General features: G+C 48.6%; 1 protein-coding gene across 1 annotated transcript; it reads right to left on the reverse strand.

Moving 5' to 3' along the window:
• Positions 1 to 5,572: 5,572 nt before the first annotated feature.
• On the reverse strand, positions 5,573 to 13,383 carry LOC143220066 (uncharacterized). The gene has a single exon (XM_076445809.1). The coding sequence runs from the start codon at positions 12,146 to 12,148 to the stop codon at positions 6,908 to 6,910; it is 5,241 nt and encodes a 1,746-aa protein (XP_076301924.1). The 5' UTR covers positions 12,149 to 13,383; the 3' UTR covers positions 5,573 to 6,907.
• Between the last annotated feature and the right edge of the window lie 639 nt (positions 13,384 to 14,022).

Raw genomic sequence — 14,022 nt, forward strand, 5'->3', positions numbered from 1 at the left:
CCCTCCTTTGTGGATGGTTGCGTATTCCTCGAACGCGTCCATCTCTGCTTCGATTGGAGAACGATATCCTGCGCGTGGTTCCACTCTGTGTTGGTGCAATATTGGGCTCCAAAGCTTAATTCTCAGGGTTCGCAAGACCTATGGTGATATTAAGAGCTTTCAATTCTTCGAATCCAAAAGCTTTCACTTGTGCTTTACAGCAGTGCTCCCCAAAATTTTTATAGTCGCGAACCGGTCAATGTTTGATAATTTTACCGCGCCCCGTTGAGGGGGGGACGATAATTGTTTATATTTTTGCGGAGGCTTCGGCCCCATCTCAGCAGTGAGACGGAGAGCCTCGTAGAATAAATACCAATTTTTCTTTATCAGGTCGTTCTCCGACGAATCGAAATACCCTCCTTTGTGGATGGTTGCGTATTCCTCGAACGCGTCCATCTCTGCTTCGATTGGAGAACGATATCCTGCGCGGTTTCCACTCTGTGTTGGTGCAATATTGGGTTGCAAAGCTTTATTCTCGGGTTTCGCTAGACCTGTTGTGATAATACGAGCTTGCAATTCGTCGAATCCAGAAGCTTTCACTTCTGCTTTACAGCAGTGCTCCCCAAAATTTTTATAGTCGCGAACCGGTCAGCGTTTGATAATTTTACCGCGCCCCGTTGAGGTGGGGACAATAATTGTTATATTTGTGCGGAGGCTTCGGCCCCGTCTCAGCAGTGAGACGAAGAGCCTCGCAGAATAAATTCCAATTATCCATTTTCATGTCGTTCTCCGACGAATCGAAATACCCTCCTTTGTGGATGGTTGCGTATTCCTCGAACGCGTCCATCTCTGCTTCGATTGGAGAACGATATCCTGCGCGGTTTCCACTCTGTGTTGGTGCAATATTGGGTTGCACAGCTTTATTCTCGGGTTTCGCTAGACCTGTTGTGATAATACGAGCTTGCAATTCGTCGAATCCAAAAGCTTTCACTTGTGCTTTACAGCAGTGCTCCCCAAAATTTTTATAGTCGCGAACCGGTCAACGTTTGATAATTTTACCGCGCCCCGTTGAGGGAGGGACGATAATTGTTATATTTTTGCGGAGGCTTCGGCCCCGTCTCAGCAGTGAGACGGAGAGCCTCGCAGAATAAATTCCAATTTCCCATTATCAGGTCGTTCTCCGACGAATCGAAATACCCTCCTTTGTGGATGGTTGCGTATTCCTCGAACGCGTCCATCTCTGCTTCGATTGGGGAACGATATCCTGCGCCGTTTCCGCTCTGTGTTGGTGCAATATTGGGCTGCACAGCTTTATTCTCAGGTTTCGCTAGACCTGTGGTGAAAATGCGAGCGTGGAATTCTTCGAATCCAAAAGCTTTCACTTGTGCTTAACAGCAGTGCTCCCCAACCATTTTATAGCCGCGGACCGGGCAACGTTTGATAATTTTACCTCGCCTCGATGAGGGGGGGCGTTAATTGTTCATATTGTTGCGGTGGCTTCGACCACTTCTCGCCGGTGAGACGGAGAGCTCGCAGAATAAATTCCTATTATACTTCATCACGTCGTCCTCCGACGAATCGAAATACCCATTGTTGATGGCCGCGTATTCTTCGAACGCGTCCATCTCTGCTTCGGTTGGAGAACGAAATCCTGCGCGGGTTCCACTCTGTATTGGTGCAATATTGGGCTCCAAAGCTTAATTCTCAGGGTTCGCAAGACCTATGGTGATATTAAGAGCTTGCAATTCTTCGAATCCAAAATATTTCACTTGTGCTTTACAGCAGTGCTCCCCAAAATTTTTATAGTCGCGAACCGGTCAACGTTTGATAATTTTACCGCGCCCCGTTGAGGGGGGGACGATAATTGTTTATATTTTTGCGGAGGCTTCTGCCCCATCTCAGCAGTGAGACGGAGAGCCTCGTAGAATAAATACCAATTTTTCTTTATCAGGTCGTTCTCCGACGAATCGAAATACCCTCCTTTGTGGATGGTTGCGTATTCCTCGAACGCGTCCATCTCTGCTTCGATTGGAGAACGATATCCTGCGCGGTTTCCACTCTGTGTTGGTGCAATATTGGGTTGCACAGCTTTATTCTCGGGTTTCGCTAGACCTGTTGTGATAATACGAGCTTGCAATTCGTCGAATCCAAAAGCTTTCACTTGTGCTTTACAGCAGTGCTCCCCAAAATTTTTATAGTCGCGAACCGGTCAACGTTTGATAATTTTACCGCGCCCCGTTGAGGGGGGGACGATAATTGTTATATTTTTGCGGAGGCTTCGGCCCCGTCCAGCAGTGAGACGGAGAGCCTCGCAGAATAAATTCCAATTTTCCATTATCAGGTCGTTCTCCGACGAATCGAAATACCCTCCTTTGTGGATGGTTGCGTATTCCTCGAACGCGTCCATCTCTGCTTCGATTGGGGAATGATATCCTACGCGGTTTCCGCTCTGTGTTGGTGCAATATTGGGCTGCACAGCTTTATTCTCAGGTTTCGCTAGACCTGTGGTGAAAATGCGAGCGTGGAATTCTTCGAATCCAAAAGCTTTCACTTGTGCTTAACTAGCAGTGCTCCCCAAAATTTTTATAGTCGCGAACCGGTCAACGTTTGGTAGTTTTACCGCGCCCCGTTGAGGGGGGGACGATAATTGTTTATATTTTTGCGGAGGCTTCGGCCCCATCTCAGCAGTGAGACGGAGAGCCTCGCAGAATAAATTCCAATTTTTCTTTATCAGGTCGTTCTCCGACGAATCGAAATACCCTCCTTTGTGGATGGTTGCGTATTCCTCGAACGCGTCCATCTCTGCTTCGATTGGAGAACGATATCCTGCGCGGTTTCCACTCTGTGTTGGTGCAATATTGGGTTGCACAGCTTTATTCTCGGGTTTCGCTAGACCTGTTGTGATAATACGAGCTTGCAATTCGTCGAATCCAAAAGCTTTCACTTGTGCTTTACAGCAGTGCTCCCCAAAATTTTTATAGTCGCGAACCGGTCAACGTTTGATAATTTTACCGCGCCCCGTTGAGGGAGGGACGATAATTGTTATATTTTTGCGGAGGCTTCGGCCCCGTCTCAGCAGTGAGACGGAGAGCCTCGCAGAATAAATTCCAATTTTTCTTTATCAGGTCGTTCTCCGACGAATCGAAATACCCTCCTTTGTGGATGGTTGCGTATTCCTCGAACGCGTCCATCTCTGCTTCGATTGGAGAACGATATCCTGCACGTGGTTCCACTCTGTGTTGGTGCAATATTGGGCTCCAAAGCTTAATTCTCAGGGTTCGCAAGGCCTATGGTGATATTAAGAGCTTGCAATTCTTCGAATCCAAAAGCTTTCACTTGTGCTGAACAGCAGTGCTCCCCAACCATTTTATAGCCGCGGACCGGGCAACGTGTGATAATTTTACCTCGCCTCGATGAGGGGGGGCGTTAATTGTTTATATTGTTGCGGTGGCTTCGACCACTTCTCGCCAGTGGGACGGTGAGCCTCGCAGAACAAATTCCATCTTTTCTTTATCACGTCGTCAACCGACGAATCGAAATACCCTTTGAGGATGATCTCGTATTCTTCGAACGCGTCCATCTCTGCTTCGGTTGGAGGACGAGATCCCGCGCGTGGTTCCACTCTGTGTTGGTGCAAGATTGGGTTGTACAGCTTAATTCTCACGTTTCGCTGGACCAGTGGTGATAATAAGAGCTTGCAATTCGTCGAATCCAAAAGCTTTCACTTGTGCTTTACAGCAGTGCTCCCCAAAATTTTTATAGTCGCGAACCGGTCAACGTTTGATAATTTTACCGCCCCCCGTTGAGGGAGGGACGATAATTGTTTATATTTTTGCGGAGGCTTCGGCCCCGTCTCAGCAGTGAGACGGAGAGCCTCGCAGAATAAATTCCAATTTTTCTTTATCAGGTCGTTCTCCGACGAATCGAAATACCCTCCTTTGTGGATGGTTGCGTATTCCTCGAACGCGTCCATCTCTGCTTCGATTGGAGAACGATATCCTGCGCGTGGTTCCACTCTGTGTTGGTGCAATATTGGGCTCCAAAGCTTAATTCTCAGGGTTCGCAAGGCCTATGGTGATATTAAGAGCTTGCAATTCTTCGAATCCAAAAGCTTTCACTTGTGCTGAACAGCAGTGCTCCCCAACCATTTTATAGCCGCGGACCGGGCAACGTGTGATAATTTTACCTCGCCTCGATGAGGGGGGGCGTTAATTGTTTATATTGTTGCGGTGGCTTCGACCACTTCTCGCCAGTGGGACGGTGAGCCTCGCAGAACAAATTCCATCTTTTCTTTATCACGTCGTCAACCGACGAATCGAAATACCCTTTGAGGATGATCTCGTATTCTTCGAACGCGTCCATCTCTGCTTCGGTTGGAGAACGAGATCCCGCGCGTGGTTCCACTCTGTGTTGGTGCAAGATTGGGTTGTACAGCTTAATTCTCACGTTTCGCTGGACCAGTGGTGATAATAAGAGCTTGCAATTCGTCGAATTCAAAAGCTTTCACTTGTGCTTTACAGCAGTGCTCCCCAAAATTTTTATAGTCGCGAACCGGTCAACGTTTGATAATTTTACCGCGCCCCGTTGAGGTGGGGACAATAATTGTTATATTTGTGCGGAGGCTTCGGCCCCGTCTCAGCAGTGAGACGGAGAGCCTCGCAGAATAAATTCCAATTTTTCTTTATCAGGTCGTTCTCCGACGAATCGAAATACCCTCCTTTGTGGATGGTTGCGTATTCCTCGAACGCGTCCATCTCTGCTTCGATTGGAGAACGATATCCTGCGCGTGGTTCCACTCTGTGTTGGTGCAATATTGGGCTCCAAAGCTTAATTCTCAGGGTTCGCAAGGCCTATGGTGATATTAAGAGCTTGCAATTCTTCGAATCCAAAAGCTTTCACTTGTGCTGAACAGCAGTGCTCCCCAACCATTTTATAGCCGCGGACCGGGCAACGTGTGATAATTTTACCTCGCCTCGATGAGGGGGGGCGTTAATTGTTTATATTGTTGCGGTGGCTTCGACCACTTCTCGCCAGTGGGACGGTGAGCCTCGCAGAACAAATTCCATCTTTTCTTTATCACGTCGTCAACCGACGAATCGAAATACCCTTTGAGGATGATCTCGTATTCTTCGAACGCGTCCATCTCTGCTTCGGTTGGAGAACGAGATCCCGCGCGTGGTTCCACTCTGTGTTGGTGCAAGATTGGGTTGTACAGCTTAATTCTCACGTTTCGCTGGACCAGTGGTGATAATAAGAGCTTGCAATTCGTCGAATCCAAAAGCTTTCACTTGTGCTTTACAGCAGTGCTCCCCAAAATTTTTATAGTCGCGAACCGGTCAACGTTTGATAATTTTACCGCGCCCCGTTGAGGGAGGGACGATAATTGTTTATATTTTTGCGGAGGCTTCGGCCCCGTCTCAGCAGTGAGACGGAGAGCCTCGCAGAATAAATTCCAATTTTTCTTTATCAGGTCGTTCTCCGACGAATCGAAATACCCTCCTTTGTGGATGGTTGCGTATTCCTCGAACGCGTCCATCTCTGCTTCGATTGGAGAACGATATCCTGCGCGTGGTTCCACTCTGTGTTGGTGCAATATTGGGCTCCAAAGCTTAATTCTCAGGGTTCGCAAGACCTATGGTGATATTAAGAGCTTTCAATTCTTCGAATCCAAAAGCTTTCACTTGTGCTTTACAGCAGTGCTCCCCAAAATTTTTATAGTCGCGAACCGGTCAATGTTTGATAATTTTACCGCGCCCCGTTGAGGGGGGGACGATAATTGTTTATATTTTTGCGGAGGCTTCGGCCCCATCTCAGCAGTGAGACGGAGAGCCTCGTAGAATAAATACCAATTTTTCTTTATCAGGTCGTTCTCCGACGAATCGAAATACCCTCCTTTGTGGATGGTTGCGTATTCCTCGAACGCGTCCATCTCTGCTTCGATTGGAGAACGATATCCTGCGCGGTTTCCACTCTGTGTTGGTGCAATATTGGGTTGCAAAGCTTTATTCTCGGGTTTCGCTAGACCTGTTGTGATAATACGAGCTTGCAATTCGTCGAATCCAGAAGCTTTCACTTCTGCTTTACAGCAGTGCTCCCCAAAATTTTTATAGTCGCGAACCGGTCAACGTTTGATAATTTTACCGCGCCCCGTTGAGGTGGGGACAATAATTGTTATATTTGTGCGGAGGCTTCGGCCCCGTCTCAGCAGTGAGACGAAGAGCCTCGCAGAATAAATTCCAATTATCCATTATCATGTCGTTCTCCGACGAATCGAAATACCCTCCTTTGTGGATGGTTGCGTATTCCTCGAACGCGTCCATCTCTGCTTCGATTGGAGAACGATATCCTGCGCGGTTTCCACTCTGTGTTGGTGCAATATTGGGTTGCACAGCTGTAAAGGAATAGAAGGGTCGTGGAAGGATATGAAAATCAATGTCACTAGCACTGTTGGTTAAGTGTATAAAGCACAAGTCATTGTCCAGTTTATTTAAAATGAAATCAAAGGAACCGTCACCACTTAGAACTAACTTAAACTAGAACGTAAAGAACTTTAAACAAGAGAAGCTAGAATCCAGTGTAGGCTGGAAACTAGAAGACCAGAGAAGCGCAAAGGCCTTAGTACATTAATAGCTCAAGCAAAGCGATTGTTTTACAGTAGCGAAAGTGTTAACCGCTCAAGCGAATCGGGAGTTCGAAAAGCAACTGAACAACGGTAATCAGCGGGGAACGACGAGCTAGGACGGTCGAGAGGAGAGGTGAAGCGGGCCGGTATTGTCTCGAGACATTGTTGTCATTTAGGCAAACACGTCTCGCCCCTCCTTCCCCTGTCCCATGCTAACTCGCGTGCCGCCGCTGAGCTCGCACGATCCGCAACATGCCGCCCGCCTTTGTTGATCGGCACAACGAATCAACAAATTTACATAAAATTTTATTGACTATCGGTAGCGGCGCTGGGGGGGAAGAGGCAAATTTTAGCAATAGGCCGCGTAAGGACGGAAGTAGCAGTGCGAACGGTTACAACGCGAACAAGTCCGTCAGAACCAGCGTGAACTTGCTCGATTCTTCCCAAAGGCCATCGTGTGGGTGGAGTAGCTTCGTTGAGGATGAGGCACAAGTCTCCAAGCTTTAGATTAGGCTTCTCCTTAGTCCATTTGGCCCTTTGCTGCAAAGTCTGCAAATATTCGACGGACCAGCGATCCCAGAAATGGTCGCGTTGCTGCTGGATCATTTGCCAACGAGTTAGTCGGGAAGTGCGGACATCCGACAAGGAAGGTTCGGGAATAGCAGTTAGGGGAGAACCTATCAGAAAGTGGGCTGGGGTCAAGGCGGTGAGATCGGTAGGTTCGTCGGTTAGCGGAGTAATTGGACGAGAATTTAAGCAAGCCTCGATCTGTGTCAACAATGTAGACATCTCCTCAAAGGTGAGGAGAGTCTCACCAATAACGCGCCGGAGGTGGTACTTCACCGACTTGACCGCAGCCTCCCAGATACCTCCAAAATGAGGTGCAGAAGGAGGGTTGAACACCCAATCAGTCCCGGCTACAGCTAAAGCTTGGCGAGTCTTCAGCATTTCCTCATTGGAAGTGTTAAGCATTCGCCGCAATTCTTTATCGGCACCTACAAACGTTGTTCCGCAATCGCTTCGAATGGAGGCGCAGAGACCGCGACGAGAAACAAAGCGACGATAAGCAGCGAGGAAAGCTTCGGAAGAGTAGTCGCAGACTAACTCAAGGTGTACAGCACGGGTAGCGAGGCAGACAAAAACCGAGACGTAAGACTTGCGTGTCCGTGCACCGCGTCCAGGCGAAAACTTCGTGTTGAAGGGTCCTGCATAATCGACTCCAGTATGATAGAAGGGGCGCGTAGGAGTAACGCGCGAGTAGGGGAGATCGCTCATTAGTTGCTCGGAAGTTTTAGCTCGCCATCGCCAACATTTTAAACACCCGTGAATGTGTTTTCGAACCGCTCGGCGGCCGCGAGGGATCCAATACATACGGCGTAAATTGGATAAAGTAAGCTGTGTTCCGCCATGCAACAATCTCTCGTGGAAGTAGAAGATAATCAGCGAAGTTACTTTGCTTTTTTCCGGCATAATGATCGGGTGTTTCTCATCATAATCTAGGAGAGAGTGTTTCAATCGACCGCCAACGCGTAATAGTCCACGATCATCCAGGAATGGACTGAGACGGACGAGGGGTCCCCGGAGAGGGGAACGGGATCCTTCTAAGCAAGCAATCTCTGTAGAGAAAAAACGCCGCTGCTCGCACCGAACTATCGTAAGTCGAGCGTTATCAAGTTCGTCGGTACGTAGGCAGGTATCCTTCACTGTAGAAGTTCTTCGAGCGCAGTTGATGAAACGCAAGCACCAAGCAACTGACCGCAAGAGGCGCATGAAGGACGAATAACGAGAGAATAGTTCTGTCGTTTGGGAGGAAGAGGCGGCAGCGACAGTAGTACTAAGCACAGTTTTCTCAGAGCGCCTTTCCTCCTCAGTGTCCATGACTGTAGCATAATATTCCTTGAACTCACGAGTAGAGGTGGAGAGGAAGGAAGGACCCTGCCACCAGAGTGAATTAGTAGCAAGCGCATCCCCGCTTAAACCCCGAGAAGCGGGATCGGCAGGGTTGTCTTTAGAGCGAATGTGATGCCAAACATCAGGAGAATAGAGGTTTTGGATTTCCGCAACTCTATTAGCGACAAAAGTTTTCCATTTGGAAGGTCGACCTTGCAGCCAACTAAGAACGATTGTCGAATCTGACCAGAGATATATTTTAGCGTCGTGCAACTGCAAAACATTTCGTACGCGTTTAACTAGTCGCGAAAGAAGTACCGCGGCGCACAATTCCAGCCGCGGTAGGGATACCTGTTGAAGGGGGGCCACCTTAGTTTTTGCAATGACTAATCTTACGAGAGGTCTCGAGTCGGTTTGAAATGATCGGACGTAAACAACACCGGCATACGCTTTCTCCGAGGCATCCGCAAATCCATGTAGTTCGAGCACGTGTTTACCACTGATCCCCACCCAGCGAGGCATCCTGACAGCCGAAATCCCAGCAAGACTGTGCGAGTAAGTAGACCAGTATTTCGTCTGCGCGGGGGGCAGGGGATCGTCCCAATCGAGTTTTAAAAGCCAGAGCGTCTGCAAGAATATTTTGGCAGTAACAGTAACCGGCGCCAAAAAACCTAGAGGATCGTAGACAGAGGCCATCTCCTTCAAAACCTGTCGTTTAGTTATAGTGACCTGAGGCTCGCGAGGTTTTAAATCGAAAAGGAAGAAGTCCCCCGCGGACTGCCACCGTAGTCCCAGTAAGGTGAAGATGTTTTCAATTGGGCGGTCACCTGATGAAGCGATGTGTTCAGCTGACAGATGGTCAAGCAACCTTGGTTCATTGGAAGTCCACTTCCTCAGGGTGAAACCGCCCGCCTTGAGAGCGGCAATTAATTGTTTTTGGACTTCTAAAGCCTCATCAATAGTCGAGGCTCCGGAAAGCACATCGTCCATGTAAACATCTGACCTTAAACAGGAGGCAGCCAGCGGGAAGCGACTCTCCTCGTCAGAACTGAGCTGTCGGATTGTACGCATAGCAAGATAGGGAGCGCAAGCTAGACCGTAAGTGACCGTACGTAGCCGATACTCGTCCACCTCACCGTCAGAATCGCGTCGCCACAAGATGCTCTGGGCGTGGCGATCCTCGTCAGCAAGCCAGATTTGCCGATACATCTTTTCCATATCGGCGGCAAAAACTATAGCATGGCAACGCCAACGGAGCAGGAGATCAGGAATCTCAGGCAACAAGTTGGGTCCAGAATGGAGAATATCGTTTAGAGAAATGCCGGTTGTAGTTTTACTAGAGCCATTAAAAACGACGCGTAGTTTAGTCGTAGAGCTTGACTCTCGCCAAACGCCGTGATGCGGCAGATAGTAATTTTTTGTATTTTCTCTAATACCCGTAGCAAGTTCCATATGATTGAGTTGGAGATATTCATCGAGAAAAGAGCGGTACCTTGCAGCAAAGTCTCCGGAATTTAAGAAGCGTCTCTCTAGTTTTGAGAGCATTATAGCAGCTGTTTTTCGAGAATCACCTAGCACCGTGAAAGCTCTCTTGAACGGTAGTCGGACGATGTATCGGCCCGTCTGGTCACGCGTGTGAGTACGAACAAAATGATTCTCGCACTCGTCTTCATCCGCGGTAAGCTCAGCAGAGGAGGGAGGAGCAGCTACTTCCTCTAATGACCAAAATCTTTGCAGCAGAGTGCTGATATCATCGTCGACCGAGCAATGTAGTATAATACGACGAGGGTTTGAAGGAGAAATGTTGGATTCTCCCGGCGATCCGGTAACAATCCAACCAAGTGTGGTAGCTTGGGCGACGGGGGAACCCGCCGCTCCCTGACGCAGACCTTCGCGAATAATCAGCGCGTAAATATCGGCTCCAAGCAAAAGCTCGATGGGCTGTCGCGAAGTGATTTCCGGATCAGCAAGTTCTAGATCATTGAGATGCGGCCACGTGCTCGAACCAGCGGTTATAGGTGGCTCGTAAGACGAAAGTCGAGGAAGAATAACAGCGTCTACAGCATATGAAACAGTGGGGTCGAGTCTCGATGACACGGTCAAATTCACCCTGCCTCGAGGTCGACTTCGCATCGAATCTACCCCTTCCAACGGTATGTTAAACGGTTTACGTGGTAGTTTAAATCGTTGCACGATGCTTTCCCCAATCAAAGAGACTTCGGAACACGGGTCTATTAAAGCGCGGACAAAAATTCTTTCGCCCGGACAAACCTCTATTCCCACGATAGCAGTAGCTAAAATTAGAGTTTGGCTCATTCGCGTGCAGTTCACTGTTTTAGTGACAGGCTTAGATACGGAGGATGAAGCATCGAAATTATCTCCCGAGTGAGGACTTTCGTGAGGAATATGAAGGGCAGTATGATGCTTGCCTACGCAGGTTTGACAGCGCTTACTTGACTTGCAATCGCGTACCTGGTGGTTTGACAAACAATTGAAACAGAGATTGTTTTCTATTACCACTTTTCTCCTCTCCGGGGGCGTAAGACTCTTAAACGCAGGGCAAAACAGTACAAAATGATCCTTTTGGCAAAGGCGACATCGCGAAGCTCCGGGTGTTCCCGTGACGGCGTGCACCGTCGGTCTGCGGTTTGTCCCGCGAGGAGTAGCAGATGGAGTGGGGGCCCGTCTCTCAGCAGATGGAGTGGGGGGCCTTCTCGCCGTAGATGTAGATGGAACAGCGAAGTGTGACGAAGCAGCGGTAGCAAGCAAGTTGCAAGAGGGCAGCGAAGAAACAGTCAACGACCGCAAGCGTGCCCTCAGAAATTCGGACAGTTGGGAAAAGGTCGGCATCTCCTCCTTTCCCTCCAGAGTTGTCTCCCAGCTCAATCTCGTCTCTCCATCTAGTCGTTGGACAGTGATGAAATTGAGCCAATCGCTCCAATACTCGACAGGACGTTTGAGAGCAGCTAACGCTTCAACGGCGTTTCTCGTTCCGTTCAACAACGTTTTCAGCTCTGCAGCAGACTCCGTTTTCATCGAAGGTAGCGACAAAAGCACGCCCAGTTGTGCATTTACGAGAATTGCAAGGCTATCATATTCCTTCTCGAGCAACTTCCAAGCCCGCGAGAAGTCCTCATCGGTGACGGGAATGTGGTTTAGTAGTTCAGCAGGCTCCCCAGTAACGTTCGTCTTTAAGTAGTGTAGCCGTTCGACATCGGTGAAGATCGGGTTATTGATCACCAACGATCGGAAGAGGTCTCGGAAGCTGGTCCATTGCGTAAAATTGCCGTCGAAAGGGACGAGAGCAATTTTGGGCATAGATTGCCTTTTAGGTTGCTGAGGGGCGGCAACTGTTCCAAGTTGAACTGTAGCTGGTCCCAACAGCTGCTTTAACCCAGCCTTCTCAGTGATGTAGGCTTCCTCCGTCTCGTCGTAGAGGTTATTAGCAAAATAGGTCGATTTCAGAAGCGCAGCGTCTTCTTTAGCGCGAAGTTTATCATCGTTAGAGGTAAACTCCAGCCAGTATGTCTCTAGGAGTTCCAGTCTCGCTTCGACGGTATCCCGAGTAATTTTGTCGGTTCCCTTTTTTTTCAGGTTCTCGATCATACGCGAGATTCGTGTCGCCAACGTTTCTTGCTTTTTTAGCACGGCATCCATATTTAGTTGTCGGGTAGCAACTTGAAAACGTCTAGCGAAAACCGTTGAAAGTCACGACTGTTTTCGGACGAGGTCGAATAACACGAACCGAACTAGCGACCGTTAAATTCAAAAGGTAGCACTTCCACGACACGTTTTTAGACTTTTAGCACCAAAATCCGGCTCGAAGGACCACTAATTTATGTAAAGGAATAGAAGGGTCGTGGAAGGATATGAAAATCAATGTCACTAGCACTGTTGGTTAAGTGTATAAAGCACAAGTCATTGTCCAGTTTATTTAAAATGAAATCAAAGGAACCGTCACCACTTAGAACTAACTTAAACTAGAACGTAAAGAACTTTAAACAAGAGAAGCTAGAATCCAGTGTAGGCTGGAAACTAGAAGACCAGAGAAGCGCAAAGGCCTTAGTACATTAATAGCTCAAGCAAAGCGATTGTTTTACAGTAGCGAAAGTGTTAACCGCTCAAGCGAATCGGGAGTTCGAAAAGCAACTGAACAACGGTAATCAGCGGGGAACGACGAGCTAGGACGGTCGAGAGGAGAGGTGAAGCGGGCCGGTATTGTCTCGAGACATTGTTGTCATTTAGGCAAACACGTCTCGCCCCTCCTTCCCCTGTCCCATGCTAACTCGCGTGCCGCCGCTGAGCTCGCACGATCCGCAACAACAGCTTTATTCTCGGGTTTCGCTAGACCTGTTGTGATAATACGAGCTTGCAATTCGTCGAATCCAAAAGCTTTCACTTGTGCTTAACAGCAGTGCTCCCCAACCATTTTATAGCCGCGGACCGGGCAACGTTTGATAATTTTACCTCGCCTCGATGAGGGGGGGCGTTAATTGTTCATATTGTTGCGGTGGCTTCGACCACTTCTCGCCGGTGAGACGGAGAGCCTCGCAGAATAAATTCCTATTATACTTCATCACGTCGTCCTCCGACGAATCGAAATACCCTTTGTTGATGGCCGCGTATTCTTCGAACGCGTCCATCTCTGCTTCGGTTGGAGAACGAAATCCTGCGCGGGTTCCACTCTGTATTGGTGCAATATTGGATTGTACAGCTTAATTCTCGGGTTTCGCTAGACCTGTGGTGATAATAAGAGCTTGCAATTCGTCGAATCCAAAAGCTTTCACTTGTGCTTGACAGCAGTGCTCCCCAAAATTTTTATAGTCACGAACCGGTCAACGTTTGATAATTTCACCGCGCCCCGTTGAGGAGGGGGACGATAATTGTTTATATTTTTGCGAAGGCTTCGGCCCCGTCTCAGCAGTGAGACGGAGAGCCTCGCAGAATAAATTCCAATTTTTCTTTATCAGGTCGTTCTCCGACGAATCGAAATACCCTCCTTTGTGGATGGTTGCGTATTCCTCGAACGCGTCCATCTCTGCTTCGATTGGAGAACGATATCCTGCGCATGGTTCCACTCTGTGTTGGTGCAATATTGGGCTCCAAAGCTTAATTCTCAGGGTTCGCAAGACCTATGGTGATATTAAGAGCTTGCAATTCTTCGAATCCAAAAGCTTTCACTTGTGCTGAACAGCAGTGCTCCCCAACCATTTTATAGCCGCGGACCGGGCAACGTTTGATAATTTTACCTCGCCTCGATGAGGGGGGGCGTTAATTGTTTATATTGTTGCGGTGGCTTCGACCACTTCTCGCCAGTGGGACGGTGAGCCTCGCAGAACAAATTCCAACTTTTCTTTATCACGTCGTCAACCGACGAATCGAAATACCCTTTGAGGATGATCGCGTATTCTTCGAACGCGTCCATCTCTGCTTCGGTTGGAGAACGAGATCCCGCGCGTGGTTCCACTCTGTGTTGGTGCAAGATTGGGTTGTACAGCTTAATTCTCACGTTTCGCTGGACCAGTGGTGAT

This window comes from Lasioglossum baleicum, unplaced genomic scaffold, assembly GCF_051020765.1.
Source record: "Lasioglossum baleicum unplaced genomic scaffold, iyLasBale1 scaffold0151, whole genome shotgun sequence".
In the NCBI taxonomy this organism is placed as follows: Eukaryota; Metazoa; Arthropoda; class Insecta; order Hymenoptera; family Halictidae; genus Lasioglossum; species Lasioglossum baleicum.

Bases quoted from the DNA above. Each gene is read 5' to 3' on its own strand.
- LOC143220066 (XM_076445809.1), bottom strand. From the start codon at position 12,148: ATGGATGCCGTGCTAAAAAAGCAAGAAACGTTGGCGACACGAATCTCG.